The sequence below is a fragment of the Lampris incognitus genome, chromosome 6 (genome assembly GCF_029633865.1).
Source record: "Lampris incognitus isolate fLamInc1 chromosome 6, fLamInc1.hap2, whole genome shotgun sequence".
Classification (NCBI taxonomy): domain Eukaryota; kingdom Metazoa; phylum Chordata; class Actinopteri; order Lampriformes; family Lampridae; genus Lampris; species Lampris incognitus.
In genome coordinates this window covers 49,917,367-49,944,977 of record NC_079216.1, presented here as the reverse complement: position 1 = coordinate 49,944,977, position 27,611 = coordinate 49,917,367, and the positions used below count along the sequence as shown (strand labels likewise).

Sequence of the window (27,611 nt, the reverse complement as noted above, 5' to 3'; positions counted from 1 at the left end):
CGTGCGTGTGTGTGTGTGCGTCCACCAGTCACATTCTCTGATTTGCAGAAAGACAAAACCTCACAGTGGGTGGTGTCAGCAGTGTCTCCACATTGAAGTTGAGTCACAATGACGCTGTGAGACACACACATACATGCACGCACCCACACCCATGCAGATGCTGCCGTGGAAACGCCTCTCTTGTTTTTGCTCAGGAGCTCGGTTTTGTCACTGGCCTGTCAGAGTTTCCTATTTGTTACAAGCTTTTCCTCTGACCCCGTTTCACCCTGCTTTTCTCTCCTACTTCATGACATGCAGGCCTGTTATCACTTGATCTGCCACACTACCTGCGTGCGTGTGTGTGTGTGTGTGCGTGTGCGTGCGTGTGCGTGTGTGTCCTGTTTTTTGAGCTATTTGTTTTTCTTTCTGTGTTGCCATTTTTGTGACATTGTGTGTGTGTGTGTGTGTGTGTGTGTGTGTGTGTGTGTGTGTGTGTGTGTGTGTGTGTGTGTATGTACATGTTCACAGGTGGAGAGTTCATTCAGCTTTCTTGAGATTTCCTCTATCAACATTTTCAGCCTCACACAGGTAGACACTCAACCAAACACACAGTAGAAGATACTTACCCCACCCTGAGGAGTTTTCCCAAGCCACTTTTCCAAAAACTTGATTTTTTTCTAAGCAACAGACTTTTATATGTTATTTTTTCTATTTGTGTGTTGTATGATGGTAATAAATACTGAATGTGATTAACCAGTTTAATAAGGTGAGGGCCATGCACAGGGAAGAAGTTAGGTGAACTTCTGACCTGTGGCTGTGACCTCTGCAGTCCCCCTTTTGGCTTAAGGTTCAGACCTTGTCCTGACAAGACCTTCTGTTCGTTTCCTGAGTGGAGCATGAATGTGCTTCTCTCAGCTGAAAGGCAGTGCTTGTGGTTGTGCAATGCTGACAGTGTCAGTTGGGGTTGAGATCAACCATGATAGGTTTATTTGACCAAAAATGTAAAGCACTTTGAGTGGCTGTTGCAGCGAGAAAAGCGCGATATAAAATGCAACTTGATTGATTGATTGATTGTTGATAAAAGGAAGGGGTGATACAGTGGCTCAGTGGTTAGCACTGTTGCCTCACAGCAAGAAGGTCCTGGGTTTGAACCCCGGGTCCTTTCTTTGTGGAGTTTGCATGTTCTCCCCGTGTCTCTGTGGGTTTCCTCCGGGTGCTCCGGTTTCCTCCCACCATCAAAAAGACATGCATGTTAGGGTTAATACTCCTGTCTGTGCGCCTGACCATTGGCGACGCCAGCGAATTTTTATTGGGGGTGCTCAGTCAGAACTTGACTATTAATTGGGGGTGCTACGGACCTGTGGCTATACCAGTATATGCACGCATGACCAAATGCAATCGCATGTGTTAAGAGTGGCTAATACACACACTGGGCAATGTACGACAGAATCGGACTCCAGCTCAAAACAGCGCGCGCACACACACACACACACACACACAGAGCAGGGCAGCGACAAGAACCTCATGCATCGCTGTTGGTCTAACAACAGCGTATCAGACCTCGTTCCAGATCAAGACCAAAACTGTACAAATGTGATATAACACAATGCGACTGTCATTTCTCTCTTAACATCCCAAAAACCGTAACAAACCGTTAGACGCCTAGCATAACATACATCTCCAGGTACGTACGTATTAGGCAATGAGTGCGCAGCTCGTAGAATAAAGAATAACTTACAGAATATAAATAAAGAATAATGGTGAAGCATGAGAACAACTGTTATATGGCAATACCTGGCCTAGTAATACAGCGCCATTATAAGACAGTCACTCACCATTAGACGTCTTCATAGAAGAACAATGCATCTGTTATTTTGATTGTTGGCAAAGGCATCGATGATTTCATCAGTGTCCAAATCTTTTGTCCTGGTGTTTATGGCCAACAATGCCAGGTTACTGTTCCCGCTTTATTTTGAACTCCGTCCATGCCCCCGCTGAAAAATGGTGCCCCGCACTTTAGTTATGACTTATGAGCCTTAAACTTGGCTGTAGCGTTTCGCCAGTTTTGGAAGCCAGTGATGGTGAGCGATGCCTCAGAATGAAATCTGTGCTGACCCGGTCCTAAAAAATCCCTGCATGCAAAACAAAAAGCTGCATCTTTGGTGACGCTATATTCCAGCCAGACATATTGCTCAAACCAACTGCTATTGAAACTCCTTTGCTGAGTCCCAAACGTCTGTGATCGGTATGCTTTAAGAATTGGATGTCTTGGGCCTTCCTGTGGACGTTAGCTAAAATCCACGTTGGCCGTAGCATCGTCAGACTGATTCTCCTCCTGCTGATCTCCCATCTCTAAACTTGTTTCAGGAGACTCACTATCAACTGTTGCGGGTCGATAGCCACAAAACGTCGCCGTTTGATTCAAGATTCAAGAGTTTTATTTGTCACGTACACACAAGTACAAGTCCAGAGTGCAGTGAAATGGAAGAAAAAAAAAGGTACGAGCTCCAAGATGTGCAAACGACAAAGTGGAGATCAAGAAATGATCCATTTCGGATCACTAACTTCCTTCCGCCTTCGATCATTAACCAAGCCCGACCAGCCATTAGCCAACCACGCCTGCTAGTTTGAGCGCGATCACTAAAATGCGTGGGGGGTGCTAGCGAACGTACTGTAAATACTGTATTATTGGTCATCTATTGATAAGATCAGACTGGTCCTATTAATAGATGATGACCAGATAATATCACACAGTCGAACAATTAATTCAGTTAATTTAATTTACAATTAATTTATACTGTAAATTAATTTATTAATGTCTGCGAAGGACTGGCGACCTGTTGCGTTGCTAAGGGACCACTCGAAGACACACGTCTATTAGCATACGCTTCTTTACCTCAACAACCACGTCACACTCCTTCGCCCCTCTTACAGTCACTTACATCCTAGCTTGTCCTGTAGCTCCCCCTACTGTCCTCCAACTGCATCAACTCAAGACGTCACACCTGTCCAGGGTGTTTCCCCGCCTTCCGCCCAATGAGCACTGGGATTGACTCCAGCACCCCGCGACCCTCATCCGGATAAGCGGCTTGGAAAATGAATGAATGAATTTATTAATGTACTTCCGGGAGGTACCCGACGTTGCCCGGGGAAAATGTTCTCACCAAAACAACCAACACGATCTGATCTTAATGATATAATCGATGCTGAAATATAGGATAATTTATGATCTTATACATATGATAAACGAATGTCGAATAAACGAATGTTATTGATGAAAATTATCAAATGTCGCAATTTTCAATCCATTCACCAAGCTTCTTTGCCAATGTGTGTATTAATCGCTCAGTGCTCAGGCACATCAGGGTAAACCACGTTGCGTGTCTTACTATTTGGCGCTAGTGTAACCTATTTTTCTGGACTTGCCTGTTAGCGATTTTAAGTTCCTTTTATAAGCTGTTGCCACAGAGTATGCCTTGAGCTCTTATTTTGAAGGCTGAAGAGAGAGCGGAAGTGCTGTACGCAGTGTTGTTGCTGTGGAGTTCTGTTGGGGAAGAATCCAAATAAAGTGGCCCTCGTGTGAAAGTGGAGCCTCCGTATTTGTTATTTTATAGTTTCATACTGTATAGGCGACATCTACAAACCCTCGGTTATACTAGGATAGAAAGCTTTTCTGCACTACCAGTTCTGGAGGCAGCTACATACAACTGGCCGTGTGAGAAACATGGAGCAGAAAGATTTACTCCAGTCGTTTTGAAAGTCTGTGTTGGTTTATGGTAAACATCAACAATCAAATGTCCCCCATCAGTAACTGCAATTTCACAGTGTAAGAAGCCCAAACTGTGCTCCAGTATTTCAATTAAAAAAAAAAAGTTATATGTGGTCCATCTGGAGGTCAGTTTTTTTTTCTTTTTTTTTTTTTTTTTGCTTGCTTCTCCAGATGGAAAATGTTTAAAGCCGCTTCAAATTCATTGTAAGAATACAATGTCAAATAAAGTGGCTTTATTTTATTTATTTTTTTCCATTTCACTCCCAGATTGTTGGGTTTCTATAGGTGTATGTGTCATGCATATAGAGATTCAACTTTCTGTGATTTCCTTACCTGGATTATTGAGCATGCATCAAGACATACGTGTCGTGCTAACGGTTTCCTTGTGTTATCATTCGTAATCCGAAACTGTTTAATTTGCCGAATAGATTTGAATATTACCAGGAACTTGATGTATGCTTACTCTGACACTTAGATTCAACACAATTCACAGCTGGACCAAAGAGCATTTTCTCTCCTTCTTTGAAATTATCCGTGTTAGTGTGGATTTTGCCTTCTCTCAGCTGATTTATCCATGCCGGGATTTAGATGATCCCAACCTACTTTCAGATGCTGAAGAGGGATGCTCTCACGACAAAGCTCTTCATCACTTCAGTCACTGGAACACTTTTCTTCTTGCCCCCGTTTTCTCCCCAATTGCATCCGGCCAATTACCACGCTATCGAGCCGTCCCGGTTGCTACGCGACCCCCTGCAGACTACCACGTGCCTCCTCCGATACATGGGGAGTCGCCAGCCGCTTCTTTTCGCCGCACAGTGAGGAGTTTCACCAGGGGGAACATAGCGCGTGGGAGGATCACGCTATTCCCCCCAGTTCCCCTTCCCCCCCTATCCACCAGAGGAGGCGCTAGTGCAGCGACCAGGACACATACCCACATCCGGCTTTCCACCCGCAGACACGGCCAATGGTGTCTAGGGATGCCCGACCAAGCCGGAGATAAAGCGGGGATTCGAACCAGCGATCCCCGTGTTGGTAGGCAACGGAATAGACCGCCATGCCACCGGGACGCCACTGGAATAATTTTGTTGATGCGCAAATGACTGCTTTGAACAATGTGGGGGGGGGGGAATAGCGTGGTTGGTCCCCCACGCGCTATGTCCCCCTGGTGAAACTCCTCACTGTCAGGTGAAAAGAAGCGGCTGGCGACTCCATATGTATCGGAGGAGGCATGTGATGGTCTGCAGCCCTCCCTGGATCGGCAGAGGGGAGTGGAGCAGCGACCGGGGTGGCTCGGAAGAGTGGGGTAATTGACCAGATACAACTGGGGAGAAAAAGAAGGAAAATCCACAAAAAAAAAACTATTATTCTCATAAAAAAACAAAATAAAATTATTTTTGTGAACTTCTAGAGCAGTGGTAAATATATGTAAGTTAAGTGCAGATAAAAATGGAAATGAAAAAAAACCACTTTTAATTTAATCGAACTTTTAGATATCACCCCCTCAACCCGTGACCCCGTGACCCCTGCTCTCCTTGGATCAGCAGTTCGTTGGTCTTGGACACTGAATTGATGTCGAACTGTAACACTGTTAACATCATTTAACAGTAGACACCCTGCAGCTGTCCACATGAAGCCGTGTCTGACTTTGTGTATTTCATGTGTTTATCTAGGTTGTGTTTGAGATGGATAGTCAAACATTGTCTTTCAGTGTATCACAAATCGAGGATCTGGAGACCATGATCAGTCACATGACCACTGCTCTCAAGAAGATCTTCCCGGATTCATCTCCAAGGTGGGCTTGTCAACTTTACTCTAAGATTCGTGTTTAGGTAGATATTTATTAGCTATGCATAATTCGGCGACCCATGTTATTCCTCCACAACCCACCTTTCTCTCTGAGTCTGAAAAAGAATGACTCAGAAAACATTATTTTCAATTCTGATTATGTGTGTGTGCGCCTTTGTGCAAGCATGCATGTTATTATATCTGTGCATGTCCCTCTTTGTGTGTGTGCGTGTGTGTGTGTGTGTGTGCACCTTCAGAAAGCTTTTAAAGAAGATACCTTCAGATATCCAGGACAGAATCTACACACTGTCCACTCTGGTAGAGGAGCAACTGGATGATCAACCTGCGTCCTGTGGTACTAATACTTACATCCCCTGAAGTGCCTTGACATGTTATACCTGATATAACCCGAGGTTGCTTATTGTTTGGGTCTTTCAACACTGGACACCCTTGACCATGTGACCGTGTGAGGGATTCCATGTATGTGCTACAGTAATTCTCCTCCATATTGCTGAGGATAATGTCTTTAGTCCTTTGACTCCCCGTTCAAACCAACGTTCCTCCCTATCAAGGATGTGCACATCCTCATCCTCGAAAGAGTGGCCACTGGCCTGCAGATGGTGTAGACTGCGGAGTCCTGGCCTGACATGTTAGCTCTTCTGTGTTGTGCCATCCTTTTGGCCAGCGTCTGTTTGGTTTCCCCAAAGTACAAGTCACTACAATCCTTCTGCCACTTAACAGCAGACACTATGTACACTGTTCATGTTGTAAGTCACGCTGATGAGGATGTTCACATCCTTGATAGGGAGGAACGCTGGTTTAAACAGGGAGTCAAAGAGGCTGTCGATGTGAAGAGGGAATGACCATCCCTGAACCGTATCTATCTATCTATCTATAGCGTTTTTTTCCCCCGAAACCGTAAATGGTGTTGATAGAAGTGCTCAGCTAACGAGGAACGGAATATATATATATATATATATATATATATATATATATATATATATATATATATATATATATATATATATATATATATAAACAGTTCCTGCTCATGTGTATTAATTGCCTCTAGAGGGCCCTCTTCATTCATTTTTATTTTTTACTCCTCATTTTTCACCCGTGTTTGGTTGGTTGCTCAGTGCACCCGTTTCTATATGTGTATTCAAGGTCCTCAGTTCACCCTTGACCTTTGTTCAGTCTTCACGTTTCTCTTTGTTTGTCATGAGCCGCTTGTCTCTGGGTTTTTCTAGAGTCTGCTTATTTGTATTTGTTCACTTGTGTGTAATAAGTGCGAGCTTTGTTTTGTCTTTTTCAATTTTGAGTGAAGGCTTTGTCAACTCTTGTAGTCTGCAGTGTTTCTCTGTGCTTGGGTTTCTTGTTCCCTGTATTCATGTCATACAGGCATAGGTAGGCCCTATTTCTTCACCCAGTGCGGAAGAAAATCCAAAAATATGAGAAAGGAAGGTATAACTGTCCCCAGGCGGGGGGTATGTGTACGACGGTCACTAGTCTTATTGTTTTCAACTGAACGCGAGAGTTGTTCAGCATGCTCTTTGTCAACAGTGAATTCACACAAGCAACTCATTTTCATTGATTTTATACGAAGAACCCAGGCATCTGCACTTTTTAGTGAATTTTGCATTTGTATGTATCTGTGTTTCCCCAGGAGGGTTTTCCGACACCTATGCTGCTTTGTGTGACTTCAACGAGACACCCTGCAGACAGGAGATTCAGTGGGTAAGTAAGCATGAGGATATGGCAGTACAATGCAATTCAGTGAGTGTCTCCTGGAGCTGGCGAGGAAGTGGGAAATGCAGTTTAAAGGGAGATTGTTAAGCCCTTAGATCAGACAAGACTTGGAGCTCAGTGCTGGGAGGATGCGACAAATCATTTGTATGTCAACTGTAGAGTATATTCTCAGTCTTTTTTCTTGGATTTTTCCCCTTTTTCTCCCCAGTCTTACCTAGCCAATTATCCCACTCTTCCGAGCCTTCCCGGTCGCTGCTCCACCCCCTCTGCCAATCCGGGAAGGGCTGCAGACTACCACATGCCTCCTCCATACATGTGGAGTTGCCAGCCGCTTCTTTTCACCTGACATTGAGGAGCTTCCGCGTGGGAGGATCACGCGATTCCCCCACCCCCCCCCCCACCCAAACAGGCGCCACGACCGACTAGAGGAGGCCAGGCCTGGCTCCAGGGGGCGCTGTTGTGAGGCTTAGTACCCCCCCCCAAGCGACATTCAATGCACCCCCCCCCAAAAAAAATTATTTCAAGATGTTTAAATCCTCAAAATCGTTATTACATTATTTCATGTTGGTGCGTTATTTACCAAATTATAATGTTTAATTAAATTTAGAAAAGATTTATGTTTTATGTTAGGCGGCTATCCAATCCACATCATATGTGTTCTGCACGTTCCCTTCACGCGTTGCGTCAGCAGGCGTCTCGCGAGTTTCAGTAGGGTGAAGTATGCTCAGTCGGTGCACTGTTTCTGCTGTGCGCGAACTGACGAAAAGTCGAAATGGATATAAGAAGATTTTTCAAAGTTGACAAAAGCAAATTACCAACTCAAAATGATCGAAGCGAAGAGGGAGGAGAGGGAACCGCACATGGAGTTACTGAGGCTAGTCCACGAAGCCAGGAGCAACAGGGAACCACTTCCGAAGTAGCAGAAGCATGGAGCGGGGAGCAACGGCCACCATTAGCCACAGCTAACAGCGAGGAAGGTGGCCACGTTCCCTCAAACAGCAGCTCTCCAACTGGCAGCTTTGCACCGGATGATTTGGGAGTTGATGCGCCTGCTCAACCCACCTTGAGCAAATTCCCAGTTCGTTTGTTTTAGAGTCAGAAACGGTCTTTCATAAGCCAGTGGGTATAACCTCAGGGAGTGGTTGGACTACAGCGTCAAAGCTGGCGCAGCATTTTGTTTCGCTTGCCGAAAGTTCGGAGTTGACTGTGTTCACCAAAACGGGGTCTGTCACTGGAAGCATGCGATCGAGAGAGAGAGAGAGAGAGAGAGAGAGAGAGGCCTGAACAAACTTGCTGCATCAAAAGAACATATGGAGAATATGACACGATGGATTTGCCATTAAGTTGATCAAAAAAACTGAAATTAAAAAAAAAGCATCTACCAACACACACTATATGATGGAACTGTTTTTGTGCCATACTCCAGGGTGGGCACTCATACCTTCTGGATTTTGAAATAGTAATAAAGCAAAGTAACGAAGAACCTTGTCGGTCCCCGAGACCAACTCATTAAATAACGCCAGTAATGAGAGACGACATCAATGAATCACACAACGCAGATGGAAACGTGCGGCAGCAGCCATTTAGTTGAAACAGGAAGAACAACAGAGACTGCCACGCAGGCAGACCGGAAGGGAGGCTTGGTAACTATAGCAACCACAACCAATACTGGCGTCACCCCTTTTTTCCCAAAAGAAAGACCCCCCCCCCTACACACAGCACAACAATAACACCACAGAACACCAAGCAACATCTCAGCTCAGGCTATATAACTAGGTCTGAAAGGTAAGACAAAACATTATCACCAGTACACAAACAACTGGCCTAAAGTTCAAAGTCGTCTGAATGCCGTGGCAAGCGCCGGCGACGCTCCGAGCGTCGAGGTGCAGCATCAGGTACAAAAGCAGGCACACACTCGCCAGGGGAGCTCCACCCAGGCTCGACCTCGACAGGAGGCACAGTCTCATCCCCCAGCCTCATATCGTTATCATAAGGCAGGCAAGGTGCAGGTGGGGGCTCGGCAATGGCTGGCGGTATGTCAGGGCAGTGCGGGACAGGGTTGTCCAAGTCCTCATCATACGCGAAATCGTCCGCGAGGGGTTCAGAGGCCGTAGAGGGACCTTCCACTTTGTAGCAGTCACCCAGCCTGACCCTGTAGGAGGTATGATGGAGTTGAGACCCCGTGAACTTCTGGATATTGCACCATGAACCACCCACGCTCGTGACGAGGTACCTGTCACAGGCCTTTGACTTATTCCGGTCACCATACAGGTACACCAGTTCACCAGGTCGAATAGCGGGAGGCACGGCCACACGACCAGAGGGCACCTTTGACTTCATGCTGTACGGATGGTTGGTGACACGCTCCGAGTGTTGTTTCAGGATGAGGTCCTGGTCGACTACAGGCAACTGCCTATGGGAGAACTGGTCACGCTGAAGCAGCATTTCACGGGCAGATAATCCACGCGACCTAACACGACTGTTCAGGTTGGCCGTAGCAACAGAGAGTAACAGGGGAGTAACAGCCTTACAGTTAGGCTCGAGACGAAGACCCTCCCCCTGAATCTCTTGAACAGCCTTCTCTGCCACTGGGTTCTTATTGACATTCTTGGCGTTGCCCACCTCAACAACTAGTCTGTGCATAGCGAGGGCCCCATCCCCTGCCAATGCAGCAAAACCAGGGGCAGGGTCAGTCCTGATCACAGCAAAGGGGCCGTCGAGAGGGCACAGACCCACACATAAGCGGGTTAAAGCGTCCCTGAGAGTGTCTCTGCGCTCGTCGTCGATGAGACAAGATAGCGTGAAAGACGTGACACACTCCCAGACAATCAGAATGAACTGGCAGTCCCGCCTGAACACATCAGCCGCGAAAGAAGACCCGACGACTTCCGGAGGGTCACTCGTAGACTGGTCAGATACGAACGCAGGGGCCTTCTTCAGAGCTGCACACTGGTGGCAGCCGCTGGAGACACGTTGCACAGCAGATTCCACATCCAACGCGTAGAAGTAGCGTTGTACAACTGTCTTCAACTGGGTGCCGGTGGGGTGATCGAGCTTGATATGGAGAGAGGTCAGTAGGCCATCGAGGACAGACTGAGGCACAACAATGCAGTCCGTCGAGGCTGCGAGGGGGGTGTGCCGGCGAACAACTAGGAGGCCGTCCTTAGCCACTGTGGTGACGTTCAGGTAACTTTTCACATCACGAATGTTAGTCGGCTTCTTGGATGGACACGTACCCTGACAGAGGTGAGTGCGGGTCTGTCTGAGGTCAGCGCACTCTGCCTGTATGGCAAGCCAGGCCGACCTGTTGGTGAAGGGCAACTTCTCAGTCCCACGCACAACATCTTCCACTGTGACTTGGCGCACGACGGAGTCGGCGGTAGAGCAGACAAAGGCACATATCTGGCAGGTGGGGTTGTCACACTCTAGTGCATTGTGGCTAGCGAAATCAGATGGCAGGATAGCTGCTCCTGCCACATGCCGGATGAGCACTTGGAACCGGCCAGCGGTAGAAAGGAAGGAAGTGACACGGGGGCTTGCTGAGAATTCTCCCCTGCACTGCTTCTCAAAAGCCTGTACACATGGCTTGCTGTCTGTCAAAACACAGGCTTTCTGGGATGACTGGGTTATGTAGGGGGCAAAGTGTTTCACCGCCGCAGCCATGGACAAGGCCTCAACCTCACAAGGCAGCCAGGAGGTCTGGTTTTTGCGCAACTTCGCGCTGAAGTAGCCTGCGACCTTAACAGTGTCCTTGCAGGTGACATACAGCGTAGCGCCTAGGCCTGGCTCTCTGACGGCGCCGTCAGTTACAATCCACAGCTGGTCTGCAGGCCGTGGAAGCGTGATGCCACGTGTAGAGGATAGTGCTTTCTGAGCAGAGGCGAAGGCACACAGCAGCTCATCTGACCACAGGATCGCCTCCTTTGACTCCCGCCCAGCGACTGCATCGTCCAACGGGGCAAGCACAGCAGCGCAGTTCTTCAGTACACGAGCCAGCACCTTGTATGCGCCAATGAATGAACGCAATCCCGTCACAGTCTTTGGAGGGAGACACGCAGCCAGGGCAGAGACGCGGTGAGGGCTGGCCTGGATTGTGCCCTGATGCCACACCCAGCCCAGGATGGAGGTCTGTACAGGAGCTACAGTGGTCTTAGTGGCGGACAGGTTCAGACCACACTTCTGTAGGGTAGAGAGAACCCGCCTCCAGACAGCTAGCACGTCCTCGAGAGTGTCTGTACCACAATACAGGTCATCTGCCACCTTGGCCACATGGCCTTGTTCAAGAAGGTCCCCGAAGACTCTGCACGTCAACTCCTCCAGCACCGTCTCAGACCCCGGCATGCCCATAGCACTCCGCACATACACACGGACACCCTTGAAGGGTGTGATGACCCCACAGTACTTCCACGAGTCCCTGGACAGAGGAATCTGATAAAAGGCTTTGGTATGGTCTGTGGCAATAACATATTTCCATTGAGCTATAAGACGCAGGGTGGAGTCAACATCAGGCATCAGGGAGGTTTGGGGTTTACTGTACCGGCCAACATCCGCGAATGCAGTGACAAGGCGAAAGCCTCCTCCAGGCTTCTTGATAAGGAACGAAGGATTGACATATTCCACTGTGATGTCGACATCCTCGGGCTTTCTGAAGACAACCATGCTCTCCAACACGTCGAACTGAGCCTGGAGTTCTTGCAGCTGACCCGTGGAGTACTGTGGGACCCTCCCCTTACGTTGTGGAGGTAGGACAGGTCCCATGTTCACCCTGGCCTGGAACGGACCCACAGCGCCGTTATATCCTTCAAAGTGGGGATCAAACACTACATCAAACTCTCTATGCAGGGCGCGGAACTCATCTCTGATGTCAGCAGGCATGATGTTATCTGGATCCAGAGCGACAAGGTCAGAGGACAAGGCTGACATGGTCGTCGGGGCCGGTTTGGGGGGATCAGCTGGCACGGCAGCGTCACTGAGTGACGGGACATATGTGGCACGGACACGGCATAGGTGGTGGCTTTTCTGGATCAGCCGCGGCTCACAAGTGAGATTTGGGACATGGATCTTGCCGGACACACCCCATTGCAAAGTTGGGGCAGGCCACTGCTGTGAGTCAGACTGGTCACATGAGACATCGACGTGTGGTTCAACAGCCAGCTCACTGTCCACATTGCCCAGCTCAGGAGGCAGCCTGAGCTCGATGTACTCCCCTGGCCACACAGTAGATTTATCCGGAGCGCGGAGCACATGCGCACGCCGTACGGCATGCCTATCCGTCGGTGTTTGGAGGATGCCGTAGCAGTATATATCCTCGCCCAAGCAGATTTGGTGTTTGGCTGGTCTGATGGAGACGTCGTTCTTTTCCATAAAGGGAATTCCAGCCAGGATATCAGAGTCGAGATTCTCAACGATGAGGCCCTCAAAATAGAGGTCATGGCCATCTCTCTGGAGGTGTGTCCGTGTCTCTCCCAATACTTTCAAAAGGGACGAGCCATCTGCTTGGAATGCGGATTGCGTACTTCCTGTGATGGTGACGCCCAGCCAGGTCGCGTATGAGGCCCTCATCATGTTGACTGTTGCCCCACTATCAACGGTGAGACGCACAGGGCAGTGTCCATGGAAGGCGTCGAGGTACGGGGACTGTTTGATAAGTACACGTTTCACACCACTAGATGGCGCTGGCTCCCCACTAACGCACTCCTCTACCTCATCATCAGTCTCGACCTGCTCTCCCAAAACCTGGCGCGACTTTGCCATGTACTTTTTATCTTGGGGGGGCAGAAAGGAACATTTGCTGAGGAAGTGATTATCAGGCCTGCCGGCACATTTACAAAGGGGGCATGACCTCCTTGTCCGGACAGGGATGGATTGCTTTGACTTGGGGAGTTCAGACACAGCCGCGCGCATAGCCCTAGCATACTCTGAGGCCTGCAGTTCTTCTAGTAACGAATCAAGGGCTTGTGATATTTCTGGTTTAATGGATGCCAATGTGCGAGACCGCAACTCAGTGCCGTACCGTTGTTTGACGAGCTTCGGTAGATCGCCATGTGAGCACAACAAAGTTCTCCAGTGAGGGCGTTAACTCCTCATCCTCGGTCACAGTCTGTCCCATGTGACTGATGCCAGAATCTTTACACAGTAGATTGTCTTCCGTGAAGGCCATCAAGCGTTGATATAAATCCTTTGGTCTCTCATCAGGCTCCCGTTTAATAGCAGCAATGTCAATGAAATGAGCCCCGGTACACTGAAAGCCATAATGTAGACGAATAGCTTGCCATATGCTGTCAATAGATGTGGAGTTCCTGACTATGCCGTGACGAGAGATTACAGCACAATAATTGGCTATCTGTCCCAACATTAGCTCTAACATGGCTACCTTCTGTTCTTTATTGCGACGCCGGGGCGCGGGAATATCTTCACCGTCATCTGTGAATCCCCGGACAGGGGACGTTTTAGACTTCTCTTCCACTCCATGCCATCGAGCAGGAAGGGGGCAAACCCGGCGTCGAGCGACAGTATATAAAGCAGGTTCTGACGCCAGTTCTCAAAAGAGTTCACCGTCTCGGTCTTTGTTAAACACCACTGCTTCGGTGCTCCGTGTGTCGCCATGCTGCCCACTTAGCTAGCACAACTGTGTCTGAGCTAGCCCAGCTGCGTCTGGTGGTAGACATAACTACCCTGCGATTCCCCTGGAAGGGCTACCGCGATTAGTTCGGTAAATATCAGTCCTCGGGACGTAAGACTGGCAAGCGCTGCCACCACGCCAGTAATGAGAGATGACATCAATGAATCACACAACGCAGATGGAAACGTGCGGCAGCAGCCATTTAGTTGAAACAGGAAGAACAACAGAGACTGCCACGCAGGCAGACCGGAAGGGAGGCTTGGTAACTATAGCAACCACAACCAATCTGGCGTAAGTTATTTCTCAGTACAGAACATACATGATTTTGAGACAAGTGTTTTCCAAACCGCAACAGTGAACCATGATGAGGTTCAGTAATAAAGTACTGCTTGAATGAAATGAAATGGAATGAATTTGCTTTTCAATGACTACGGTGTAATAGCAATGGCGCCATGGTAAAACCCTTTTACGGTTGACTTGAGGTTATTCTCACTGCCTGTTGAAGCGAGTGTTGTTTCCAGTTCCTATCTATATGTTTAGAAACTCTTTAGTTCTTTACCATGAAAGGGGTTATATAGTATGCTGTTCATCTTCTTGTTGTTGCGATTCCCCTGGTATTAGCTTTTAAATTAGTTTTGCATACATACGATGCAAAAATCCTAGTAAGGTTGTCAAATGCAACTACTTAGCGATCGTTCTTATTAGCCAGACACAAAACACGTAACACATAACACTCAGCAGACCGGGGCAATGTGAATGAAAGCCTGTCTTTTTCCACTTTCTCTCTTTCATCCTGTTCGGTGGTTCTGTTTTCTGTACTTTTCTGCTGGTAAAACCTCCGTTCTTTGCTGAATAACGACCGTTGTTGCCCTGACCTTGATCACTATAGAAGGAAAGTGCAGCCAAACAAAATCCTTTCAGAATGCAGTGTTTTTGTCTTCGTTAGAAGACGCTGAACGACAGCAGACAACTCCATTAATACTCCTTGAATCTCTGATTTAATCGGGCAGTCACATCATGTTCCTCACCTACATCAACAATTGTGGTCACCGCCACCATTGTGAAGAATGGAAGTACAGCTAGTTTGGCTTTCCAGGTGCACCTTTCAGGCTGGCTGGATCGAAATGCAGTACAAAGCTGGCATATTCATAAATGTCCAAAGTCACAAAAATTAAATTATCATACATATCACGCAAATGAGAGTTTAATCTTTCAAATCCCAGGTATGCCAAAGACATCAATACCAAGTGCCTGCGTTGTCCTCTGAGCAATGAGACGATTTTCATTTTGGCCATCTTTTATCTGTTCATAGGAATCAACCCTTTATCTGTGCTAAATGTAAAATGATTTTTTTTAGTTCTTTGCTTTACATTGGCTTTATGCTTACCATCAATTTATAAATTAAAAATATATTTTGGTAAGACGTTAAAAAATTACTCCTTTTTTTTAACCAGGATGTAGACAACATCTTCTATGTCCACAATTGTCAAGAGTTCAATCTTCTGCACTTCAGTCACTTAGAGAGCAAGTGAGTTTATGATCTCCTTCCAAACATTTCCAAACACATCGTGTTCTCTCCTCTCTCCTTTGCTCTCTCCTCACGTACTCTCTCTGTTCTTCTCTCCTCTCGCCTCCTCTCAGGGACTTGGCATTAGCGGTAGCAGCTCTGTCCTTCAACCAGTGGTTTACCAGGATCTACAGTAAAGAACTCAAATTGGTAAGTGGTGTTTTTCACCATGTTCCCGGCCTGGAGCTCACCTGAGTAATTCAGTCTTTCACCCAGACTACTCCTGGACGCTCCTCTTGATATTCCCATCATACGTGAATCTCCCTAAGTGAGAGCACCCTGGCATATTTAGGGTCCCAAACTATAGTTTAAGAAACCAGCCAATCAAAATCAGTTATTTCTAGGGCCCAAGTCAGATATTGGCAATACAGCTTAGAGGTGTTCAGTTTTGAAGTTGGACACTGAGGATGTAAATGTAAAAATATGTATATATATAAAAAAAATTAAAACCAGGTATTGTCCCGTCATTTTTTTCCCACTTCTGGTGTGGGAAGATGGTGGCGCGAACTCACGTTTGCAGCAGCATCCCCCAGTACCGGTGTGGGAAGGTGGCAGTGCGAACCGACATTTGCGGTGGCCTCACCCAGTGCCGTCCATGCAGCGTCTTTGTCAGTGTCTGCTTCTGGGTTTGTGTCTTTGTCTGATGGCTGGAGAGCTGGTGCTGGATCGACTGGGGGAGCTTGGTCTGCTGCGTCCTGTGGGCCTGGGGACAGCGGCCTTGTCTGGAGCTATGCCTGAAGAGGAACACTGAGGGCGGTCTGACAGGACGTGGAAGCAGGGCAGGTTAAGCTAACTGCTAGCCCATGCAGACAGGCAGTTCCGATAACACCAAGGGCTGTCTGTCAGCAGCCTTGCCTTCGTGTTGACTGTGTTGTTGGTGTCGTTGTGTGGAGTACGGGGAGGTGCGTCAAGGGTGTCTGGCTGGGAGAGCTGGCGTTGGATCGGCTGGGGGAGCCTGGTCTGCAGTGTCTGGTGGGCCCATTGACCATGGCCCTGCTCGGAGCTGTGCCTGAAGAGGAAACACCGAGGGCAGTCTGACAGGACGGGGAAGGGGGGCAGGCTAAGCTAACTGCTAGGCCATGCAGACCAGAGTTCCAACAGTCATCTTGGCTGGCATTTTCTCTCTTGGACAGTGATTTTTTTATTTTTTTTTATTTTTATTTTTTTGGGGTGGATATGTTGGATATATGTGTTTTTGTAGTTTTGTAGTTTTTGCAGGGTTTTTTTTCTTCTTTTTTTGTAGTTTGGATATATATGTTCTAGTAGGTTTTGGATATGTGTTTTTGTCTTTGTGTTGCACTGCTCTGGGCTGGGGGAAACAATATTTCATTTCATTTCATGTACTTCCATACATGAAATGAAATGACAAATAAATGTTCCTGATTCCTGATGAAGCTTACAGCAGTGGCCCTGAAAAGAAAGGCACATACAAATTGATGGAAGTTAAAGTCAGAATTACATGTATAAAAACATAAAGGTGGACATTTCTCCATACTGTATAGGCACTTTCACATATCATCATCATCGGCAGTCACTTGAAGCGAGTATGACTGTCCTCTCCTTTGGGTTGTCTACTTGTGGGTCTTCAAATCGCTGTAGAGGCTGATTTGCTATCCACATATTTTGGTGCAGTGTGGACAGGGGAAAGTGGTGGTGGTTGAGCCTTTTTCTCTCTCTCCTTGGGGTACTGTCAGTTTTTCTCTGCGGCACAGTGGAGTTCCATTTCATGATGTGCAGCTCCTTCCTGCAGATTTCTTCCAGGAGTGCCTATCTGGTGCAATGTGTTCCCAGTTGCTCCGGTGATGGTGATTTCATCAGAGTGGTTTTGATATTGTCCTTGAAGAATTTCTTCTGCCCACCGGGAGCTTGCTGACCTTCCTTCAGCTGGGAGTACAGGATCTGTTTGGGGAGACGTGTGTTGGACATGCAGATAACATGGCCTGTTCATTGGAATTGGTCCTGCATTATTATGGTGGTGATGCTATTCATGTTGGCCTCTTCCAGAATGCTGATGTTGGTGTGCCTGTCCTTCCAGCTGATCCTGAGGATCTGTCATAAGGCTGTTTGGTGGTATTGTTCCAGGGTGCTCAGGTGCCTGCTGTAGGTGGTCCATGACTCTGCTGTATGGAGCAGAGTCAACAACAGCTCTGTCGACCGGGAGTTTTGTTTGGGCCTTTAGGTATCGGTCTTCAAAGACTCTTTTCCTGAATCTGGCATAAACGCCACTGGTACAACTGAGGCGAGGGTTGACCTCAGAGTTGATGTCAGCTTTTGAGGAGACAAGGCTGCCGAGGTAGGGGAAGTGAACTTTTCTAGACCCTTCCCCAAGTGGGCTGAGCAGAGTGGATCCTAAAGAGGGCTGCTCAGTTGTGGATGCAGCTACCGAAGGGCTCTTTCTATCTCGTTCCAAGAGCCCAGCGACTGAATCTAGCACCCACCCCCTGAGCCAGCAGGCTCATGACTAGGGGCTTTCAGATCTCACAATCCTGCCCCATCGCCACTTGCTGGTCGCCATAGGACTTAATCCGGGATGTTATGGTGGATTCCCTTTATGGAGAACGCCTGTGCGTGACTTTGTTTAACGTGGGGAGACTGGTGCACATACAACCACCACATGGTCCTTGACCGATCTGGGTCAGGATCCAGTGGTATGAAGTCCAAGATGACCAGGGGCCCATTTCTGCTGCAGCCTTGATCCACCTTCCCAGCCATTGTGATGCTTCCCTAAAGTCATCATCCTCCACCTGTTCCACCATTGAGGTCTTGGTTAGATTGCTCTTTGTCAGGGACCTCCCGCTTGACCTTACTGCCATGGGTGACCCTACCAGGAGCATAGCTCCAGACGGCATTGCTCTTGGGATCTCAGGACCACACAAGCTTCTCCATCACAACAAGAGGACAATCCATAGAGAAGATATAGATCTGTTAATGTATATTAATGTTCTGGTAAAGGCAACAGCTTTGTTGTTCAAACAAGCAACACCTTAGTGTGATTTTTTTATGTGTTGTGACTATTCACATGCGACCACCAATACCACTAAAGTCCTCTGTTACCGTTTCCCTGAAATTATGTTCAAGTGTTGCGACAGAGTTACTGCAGTGTTTGAAAATGGCGGTTGAAGACGATTGGTTCAGTGCTGCCGACTGATCCCTTTGTCCACCCAAATGTTAAGGAGTCCTTTATTTCAGAGTCCATCCAATTTGCCATTTTTGCCAAATATTAACTAAACGCTGGTGATGAAATGCTTGTTTGTCAATAGTGCATTGTATGGATGAACAATAACTACATGTTTTAAATGCTTTAGATGGAATGATCTCATCACCTCCTGAGAACTCGTGATCGGTCTGTACACGTGAACAAGAGAGTGTCGTTTTTGCTCACAGTTGTTAACATAACACCTTTGTTCACACATTTGGTTGTATGAAACTTTAGCAGTGCTGTTACTAGGTCTTCAGTTGTTATGTTGCCGTAACTGATTTACCGTCATGCCATATATGAACCCCTGATGGCAAAATTACATTACATTAATGTTAAAGGTTACATGTGTGAATGCGCTTTATGTTACTCACCTTTCTTGCATTGTGCAGAAAGTTCCTTTTCCCTACTCATGAATCCTGTTTTGAAATTGGGTGAATCAGGCACATGTAAAAAAAAAATCAACTGTGTCCCAAAGCAGCACTACAGGCAGTCTCTGAAGGCATGTGCAGTTGTTCCTCTTCATTCCTCCAGACTGTAGATTCTTCTTACTGGTTCTCTGCCCGACCCCTATGTGGACGAGTTTCTTTGAATAGCTATATTCAGTCAACTTTGTTCTTTCCCATTACTATTCTTCTATTGAATTATATTTAAAGGTCATGGGCCCTACATGACAGGAGTCACAATATGTTTTCATGAGATTAAAACATGTTATTGAGGGGCCACATTAATAAAAAGGGTGTAGCCTTTTTTGGAAATTCAATGCAGTTGCTTATTGTGTCACTATTTCAGGAATCAGGAACAATTTATTGTCTTTTCTTTCATGTACGTGTACACAAAAGAAACAAAATTTCGTTTCACCCAGCCCACAGCAGTGCGACACAAAAGATAAAAACACACACCCAAAACTTCCAAAAATGACACCACCAAAAGCATAAAAAAACAGAGAGAACAAAGCAAAAAAACAACAAGACACAAACAGTTAACAACACAGTCCACTCAGTGCAACACAGTCCAAAAAAAATCATTGTCCAGAGAGCGAACGCCAGCCAGGAATGACTGTCGGAACTGCTGGTTTGCATGGGCTAGCAGTTAGCTTAGCCTGCCCCGCTGTCGAGGGCGCACCGCCCACCCTCAGTGCTTCCTCTTCGGGTGCAGCTCCGAGCAGGGCCATGGTCCCTTGGTCCACCAGACACAGCAGACCAGGCTCCCTCAGCTGATCCAACGCCAGCTCTCCCAGCCAGACACCTTCAACACACCTCCCCGCACTCCACATGATGACACTAAAACACAGTCAACGCTAGGCGAGGCCACTGCCAGACTGCCCTCGGTGTTATCGGAATTGCCAGTCTGCATGGGCTAGAAGTTAGCTTAGCCTGCCCTGCCTCCGCGTCCCGTCAGACCGCCCTTGGTGCTTCTTTTTCGGGCGCAGCTCCAGGCAAGGCCATGGTCCTTGGGCCCACCGGACACAGCAGACCAAGTTCTCCCAGCCAATCCAATGCTAGCTCTCCTAGCCATTAAACAAAAAGTAAAAAATAAAAAAAATAAGTAAATCTAAGCTCAAAATTTTTTTTTCATAAACAACACAAACTTAGACTTAGACATGGACAAAGACACTGCATAGACGGTACTGGGTGAAGCCGCTGCAAACGTGAGTCTGCGCTGCCATCTTCCCACACTGGGGGAAGTATTTACATATACTGCACAAATTATTTGTGTAGTATATGTAGTCCAATAAACCAAACTTGTTCTTTCCTCTATGTGCCCCTCCCTCCCCATCCTTTACACCATTTTCTTTCTCCACCTCTCCACTCTCTCCCTTTTTTTCTTGTATAATTCAGTCGGCAGACATCCAGCAGCAGCTCGTCTTCTTACTTTCCAGATCCCCCTGTCTGGAGGAGCTCTCCCTGGAGGCCAGCGGGCTCAAGCTGTAAGTACAGGTGGAAGGGTGGGTTGGGATTCAGTGAGGTTAAACAGTGTTGGATTTTGAGTTTTTTTCTTCCTCCTTCGGTCAACATGATATCATTTAATGTCACTATGATCCCTTTGTGAAAATCAGTGTAATACTCCTCACCCTGTAACCCAGGGTTACAGGGTGAGGAGTGTGTTTTTCTGTTACCACCAAAGAAGAAACTAACGAAATACATACACCACTGGTGTTGAAAACAGTGTTCTGGACTTTGGAGGATGAGCTCGAGGGTCTATAACTATACTAATTGCTCCCATTTTGGGACTGTTTCAGTGGTTCAAACAGTCAACAGCTTTAAGGTACCATAAGTTAGATCTGGTGTCGCCTTCAGCATTTCTCCCATTTTAAAAACAGAGATGAATTATGTGCGTATTACATCTACAATGCCATTCCTGGCTCTCTCTTCCTTCCAGTCAATAATGAATGGCCACTGATCCACAACTCTAGTGTAGATTTTCAGGTTTATGGTCATTTTCTCAATTACCCCACTATTACCTACAACCACTCTTCATCTCCCTCTATACAGTTATACAGTTAAACGGAGTCTGAAAACATGAATCTCTAGTAAGGGGTGACCATTGGTGTATCGAAGCTCTGCGTAGGTGAGAATGAGAGGAGGGTTTATATGAGGGGTTTTATTGCCTGTTGTGTCAGGGAGGATTAAGGTAAAGCTGTTCACACAATCTCATCAAACATGGTCACTGCATTCTATTAAAATGTCTGAATTATTTATAAAAACATTCTGAAAAGTTAGGCAATCATGTTCGGGACCACTCATTTGGACGATGTTAATATAGAAGTTAGTAATATTTTGCACAAAAAAAAAAAATCTGTCAATTCTACATTCTATGGGGGTGTCCGAGTAGCGTAGTGGTCTACTCCATTGCCTACCAACACGGCAATCGCTGGTTCAGATCACTGTGTTACCTCCGGCTTGGTCGGCCGTCCCTACAGACACAATTGGCCGTGTCTGCGGGTGGGAAACCGAATGTGGGTATGTGTCCTGGTCGCTGCACTATCACCTCCTCTGTTCAGTCAGGGCACCTGTTCAGGGGGGAGGGGGAACTGGGGGGAATAGCGTGATCCTCCCGCACGCTACATCCCCCTGGCAAAACTCCTCACTGTCAGGTGAAAAGAAGTGGCTGGCAACTCCACATGTATCGGAGGAGGCATGTGGTAGTCTGCAGCCCTCCCTGGATTGGCAGAGGGGGTGGAGTAGTGACCGGGGCAGCTTGGAAGAGTGGGGTAATTGGCCAAGTACGATTAGGGAGAAAAGGGGGGGGGGGGCGGTAATTCTTCATTCTATGTCTGCAAAGTCGGATACATTATTCATTCACCTGGGTGATCTACTTTTTTTTGTATTTCTCCCCCTTTTTCTCCCCAATTGTACTTGGCCAATTACCCAATGTTCTGAGCAGTCCCAGTCATTTCTCCACCCCCTCTGCCGATCCGGGGAGGGCTGCAGACTACCACATGTCTTCTCTGATACATGTGGAGTTGCTGGCCGCCACTTTTCACCTGACAGTGAGGAGTTTCGCCAGGGGGAAGTAGCACATGGTAGGATCATGCTATTCCCCCCAGTTCCCCCTCCCTCCCGAACAGGCGCCCTGACTGACCAGAGGAGGTGCTAGTGCAGCGACCAGGACACATACCCACATCCGGCTTCCCACCGCAGACACGGCCAATTGTGTCTGTAGGGACGCCCGACCAAGCCGGAGATAACACTGGGATTCGAAACGGCGATCTCCGTGTTGGCAGGCATGGAATAGACCGCTACGCTGCCCAGACGCCCCCTACATTCTGTGGGAGACTGAAAATTCCAGTGTGTTATTTGTTTTAATTGGGTAATCAGTTATCTTTTTTAGCCATTGCATGTTAAAAGGGATTTCTTATCCCCAACATTGCTCATTGTACTAATTTTGACTCTGTCATCCTGTTGTAGGGACTTTGCCATCAAAGCAGCAACTGCCCTAAGAGAGCACGCCTCATCCTCCCTGCACTCCATCAACCTCTCCGCTAATCCGATTGAAGACAAAGGTGGCCGCTTTCATCTTGAATGTATTGAACAGGCATTCCCACTCTTTAAGTGATCATTTGGCTTCAGATGGCTACCTGAGAGTGTCTAATAGTATTCTTATGGAAAGGAACATTGATTTTGTTCATGAGATTCAGAGAGCTCATTCATTACTGTGGTGAAGTCTTTGTTTAGCTAAACACTTCAGTACCAGTCTCAGGCATTTTCCACCCACAAGAGAATCCTAACAATGCTAATGTAGTTACTTAAAGGGACTGTTTATCCCAAAAATCTAAAAATGCACATAAATTTCAAGTTTGTGTGTATCTATCTATAAGTTGTTGTTTTGTTTTGTTTGTCTGTTGTGCTTGGTTGCCCCCAGGTGTGATAGCTCTCAGTCAGGAGTTGGGGAACCTAGCTGTGGGCCTCAGACATCTGTCTCTGTCCAGGGTCTCTATGTCTGCCAGAGGTTTGTACCCGCGCGCGCACACACACACACACACACACACACACACAGCATATCACACATGCATGTGCTGGTTATAGTTCACCGATTATGTTTTTGTTTGCATGTTCTCCCTGTGTCTGCATGGGTTTCCTCCGGGTGCTCCGGTTTCCTCCCACCATCAAAAAGATATGCACGTTAGGGTTAATACTCCTGTCTGTGCCCCTGAGCAAGGCAATGGGGAGAAGAACTGGAGTTGGTCCCTCGGTGCTGCGGCTGCCTGCTGTTCCTATACAATAGGATGGGTTAAATACAGAAGACACATTCATCGTAACCTGTACAATGACAATATAAAGTGGCTTTCATTCATTTCATTATGAGAAAAGTGTGACAGTCCATATGCAGCTCCATGAATCTTTTTTGCCAGTTCCCTTCCGAAGCTTGGTCAGGGCTGTTCCTCACTCATTCCAGATGTTTATCTGATATTTAAATGAGTTCTGGTTAATAGGGCACAGGAGAATATCCTTATCCAAATAGTCCATTCCTATTTCTCTCTCTCTCTCTGTCTCTCTCTTTGTCTCTCTGTTTCTAGGTCTTGGCAGTCTGTGTCAGGTATTGTCTACCGTCCAGCTGTTTTCAGATTCTCTGACCCATCTGGACCTTTCTGGTAACCCTGGCAGTTTAGCCACTGAGGAGGCCACGGTACAGAGGCTGCTGTGTGTGTTTGTGTGCGTGTGCGTGCACGTATGCATGTGTGAGTGAGAGAGCACATTTATGGGATTAACTTTTTTGTCATATTTCATGTACTGGCTATGAACATCAGTCTTTTCAATGTACTGCATCAAAGACAAGAGCCTTCACACCCACAAAAAAACAAAGAATGCACCCACATGACAGTACTCTGACTGATCACTCAGACAAGAGGTTTCCAATTTTCCAAGTAAAAATGTTCTTCACAAAATCTAAATACACCAGTGTGGCAGAGTGGCGCGGTCGCACTTTTTCCGAGTCGGCGTAATCAGCGAAGATACCAAGTTACTTGGTTAAAATGGCAACACACCTTGCTGTTTAATTTAAATTGTGACCACACTGCTGCACCACAACCTGCTCATAGTTCAAATCAGTAGAACTGGCCCTCTGATTTTGAAGGTTTTTCACCAGTTACTTTTCAGAGCATTATCAATTTCATGTTGACGTTGTTAATTCTTGATAAAACATTTATCTGATTGTCAGAAGCTGATAATCAGAAACTAAAATCCCAGACTTCCTCCGTATGGCTCTTTGACTGCTTTTCATACATCAGACAACGTTATGGTTTTGTAAATGATAGTTTTGGACATCATCACTATGTCTGTTTGGAAGAGTAATACTTTCATTTACATTTATATTGCACTGGATATAGGCACACACACACACACACACACAAACACACACACACACACACACCACAGTAGAAAAGCTTTTAGCCTGCCCAGTTTTCTTTTTGTCCTTGGTCCTTAACGTTTGGCCAGACACGTGGGTCCAAGGCCCACCTTCATACGAATTGTTTGGAAATATAAATAAACATATGGGAGCAGGGTACATCTGTATTCTTTTCACATTTGAGCAAAAACCCCAAGGAACATTATAATGTCTTAAAATGGACAGATAGTGTCCCCACAGTAGATAATGCTCCCATGAACATGTAATGGTATACCACCAAGTGACGTTTTGAGTGTTAAGCTGCTGAAGAAGAGCTTAGACGCGCCAAATGTCACTTGGTGGTATACCATTAAATGTTCATGGGCATTATCGACTGTGTGAGCCTGTTTTATCATTTTTTGTGTGTTCTTCTGTCCAGCAGCTCGTATTTGTCATTTGTGTGTGCTTTTGTTGACTTTTTACGATTTCATGTCATGCCAGGTATCTAAAGATGTTTATGTGTGTGTGTGTGTGTGTGTGTGTGTGTCTGTCTGTCTGTCTGTCTGTCTGTCTGTCTGTCTGTCTGTCTGTCTGTCTCTGTTTATCAACAAGCCTCTCTTTAGGTTCCTGTCCAGTTCTAACTCTTTGTCCTTTCTGGACCTCAGTGGTACTGAATGCCCTTTGGACACGGTCAGTCAGTATGAAATGAAAAGAGCTTTAAGGTTTTTTTCTTTTTTTTCAAAGTCAGATTAAACCCTAAAACATTTTTCAGCCTGTAAACATGTTTGCATGCCTTATCTATACTAAAAACTATCATGTATGAAGGTGGATTTAACTTTTGCAAGACACCGTCATTCAGCCCTTTTCAAGGCATGAACTGATAGTTTTCAGGTCCACCTTTGGTTTCAACTGAACCGCCTGGTCTTCAGGCCCTGCCTTGATTTTTATGTACCATCCAGAGGATCATTGAAACATACAACTGCATTGAGTGATGCAGTATTATTGTGCTGTGTTTGTAGTGATAGTTTACAACGTAACTCAACAGCATTCATATGGTGAAGAGGTTTGACCCACTTCAGTAGAATTTGCCAGAGCTGGATTGACTTAGTGGGATTTAGGTGTGCCCTGTCAGATTTAGTTTATTAATCACTGCACATTCGTTGTCCTGCATTATTTTCTTCATTGTGAGTTGCTCTGGTATACAAGATTTCAATGTGTGTGTATATATAAATTTCCCCCCCTCCTAGTTGTTTGTGTCTCTGTCTGCTGGATGCTGCTCCAAGTTGTCCCACCTCAACTTGGCTAAGAACCCTTTTAGCCTCAGGTGAGCCACGACATGTCATTTGATTAAAGTGCACCATTTTTTTGTGCATCAAAGGCGGTGTTGGTATTTTTCTCATGTAGCCTTTATTTCTATTTTATTTTGACTCACATTACCATGTCATTGGTGGAACAGTGGTGCAGTGGTTAGCGCTGTCACCTCACAGCAAGAAGGTCCTGGGTTCGAACCCCGGGGTTGTCCAACCTTGGGGTCATCCCAGGCCATCCTCTATGTGGAGTTTGCATGTTCTCCCCGTGTCTGCGATGGGTTTTCTCCAGGTGCTCCAGTTTCCCCCACTATCAAAAAGACACGCATGTTAGGGTTAATACTCCTTTCCGTGCCCCTGACCGAGGCATGGCAAGAAGACCCAGAGTTGGTCCCTGGGCGCTGCACAGCGGCTACCCACTGCTCCTAGCTACACAGCTAGGATGGGTTAAATGCAGAGTGTAATTTCCCTACGGGGATCATTAAAGTATATCAAATCAATGTCATGTTTTTTTTTTTATTTTGAGGCATTGTTGATATTGGGTAGCCATTATTTATTTTCAAAACAACTACAATTCCCATGCCACATAATCCACTGAAAATTTCTAACCTCAACCAAAATACACCTTTTAGAAGGGCATTTTCTTTATATATTTTAATATCAAGCAAATAATGTCAAAAATAATTATGTTTTTACTGCACTTTTAAAAAATGGTTAGCAAGGATCCACATTTAAAAAAGACCTGTGTAGTTTAACAAGTGACAGTGCAGCAATAAAGCGAAAACTGAGAAATCATACAAGGAAATTAATTTTTTCACATGGATTGAAAATAAAAAAAAATTTTTTTTTAAAGTTCTAGGATTGACTAAAAAGGGGACATTGGCAAAGCTAACTTGCATTCCTTTGGCGGGCGACTCTATAATGTAGGGGCCGCAACACATGTGTGACAAGTCAGCGCCGGGTCCCAATGTAAGATGCCGCTGTAAAACGACAAGCAACAGTGAAATGCACTGCACAGTTTACGCCTAATGAAATTATTACTAGGAGACTGCTGTGCAATAGAAGAGGAGGCATAATAGCAAGGCTAAGATAGTGATAAACTACTTAATAAAATCTGGTGTCAGGACACCATAACAGAAGAAAACAATCAGTGACAGCATACCTTGACACAGATGAAAACATAATCAGTGACAGCGAACCTTGACACAGATGAAAACATAATCAGTGACAGCGAACCTTGACACAGATGAAAACGTAATCAGTGACAGCGACCCTTGACACAGATAAAAACATAATCAGTGACAGCGAACCTTGACACAGATGAAAACATAATCAGTGACAGCGAACCTTGACACAGATGAAAACATAATCAGTGACAGCGCACCCACTCATTGACAACATTATTCATGTCTGCACATAAGCCTTATGAACACAAAATGCGAGTGTGTAGGTTGATTATTACTCAGATTAATAAATAAGTCCTGCTTACATCATAGGTGCACTCTCCAGGCTTTTCGTTGTGCGAAGTCTTGACACTTTGCGAGCTAGCTAACTCTGCTGTGTTGATTTTGCTACGCAGTAGTATGCATGTCCATAAATACGCACCGGCACACTTTGCCATGTTTTTTTGGAGGGGGGGATTTTTTCTCCCTTTTCCTCCCGAATTATATCCAGCCAATTACTCCACTCTTCTGAGCTGTCCTGGTCGCTGCACCACCCCCTCTGCTGATCTGGGGAGGGCTGCAGACTACCACATGCCTCCTCCGATACATGTGGAGTCGCCAGACGCTTCTTTTCACTTGACAGAG

The 27,611-nt window shown here is 46.4% G+C and overlaps 1 protein-coding gene across 1 annotated transcript in view; it reads left to right on the top strand.

Moving 5' to 3' along the window:
* Positions 1–27,611, top strand: part of carmil2 (capping protein regulator and myosin 1 linker 2) — a 72,839-nt gene that overhangs the window by 4,352 nt on the left and 40,876 nt on the right. Inside the window, exons 5-16 of the mRNA XM_056282429.1 lie at positions 508–567; positions 5,419–5,540; positions 5,791–5,888; positions 7,200–7,270; positions 15,359–15,432; positions 15,546–15,621; positions 20,509–20,597; positions 22,579–22,673; positions 23,033–23,119; positions 23,688–23,797; positions 25,109–25,186; positions 25,744–25,820. Of these exons, the coding sequence (XP_056138404.1) occupies positions 508–567; positions 5,419–5,540; positions 5,791–5,888; positions 7,200–7,270; positions 15,359–15,432; positions 15,546–15,621; positions 20,509–20,597; positions 22,579–22,673; positions 23,033–23,119; positions 23,688–23,797; positions 25,109–25,186; positions 25,744–25,820 (1,037 nt within the window). The remainder of the gene's footprint in view (positions 1–507; positions 568–5,418; positions 5,541–5,790; positions 5,889–7,199; positions 7,271–15,358; positions 15,433–15,545; positions 15,622–20,508; positions 20,598–22,578; positions 22,674–23,032; positions 23,120–23,687; positions 23,798–25,108; positions 25,187–25,743; positions 25,821–27,611) is intronic.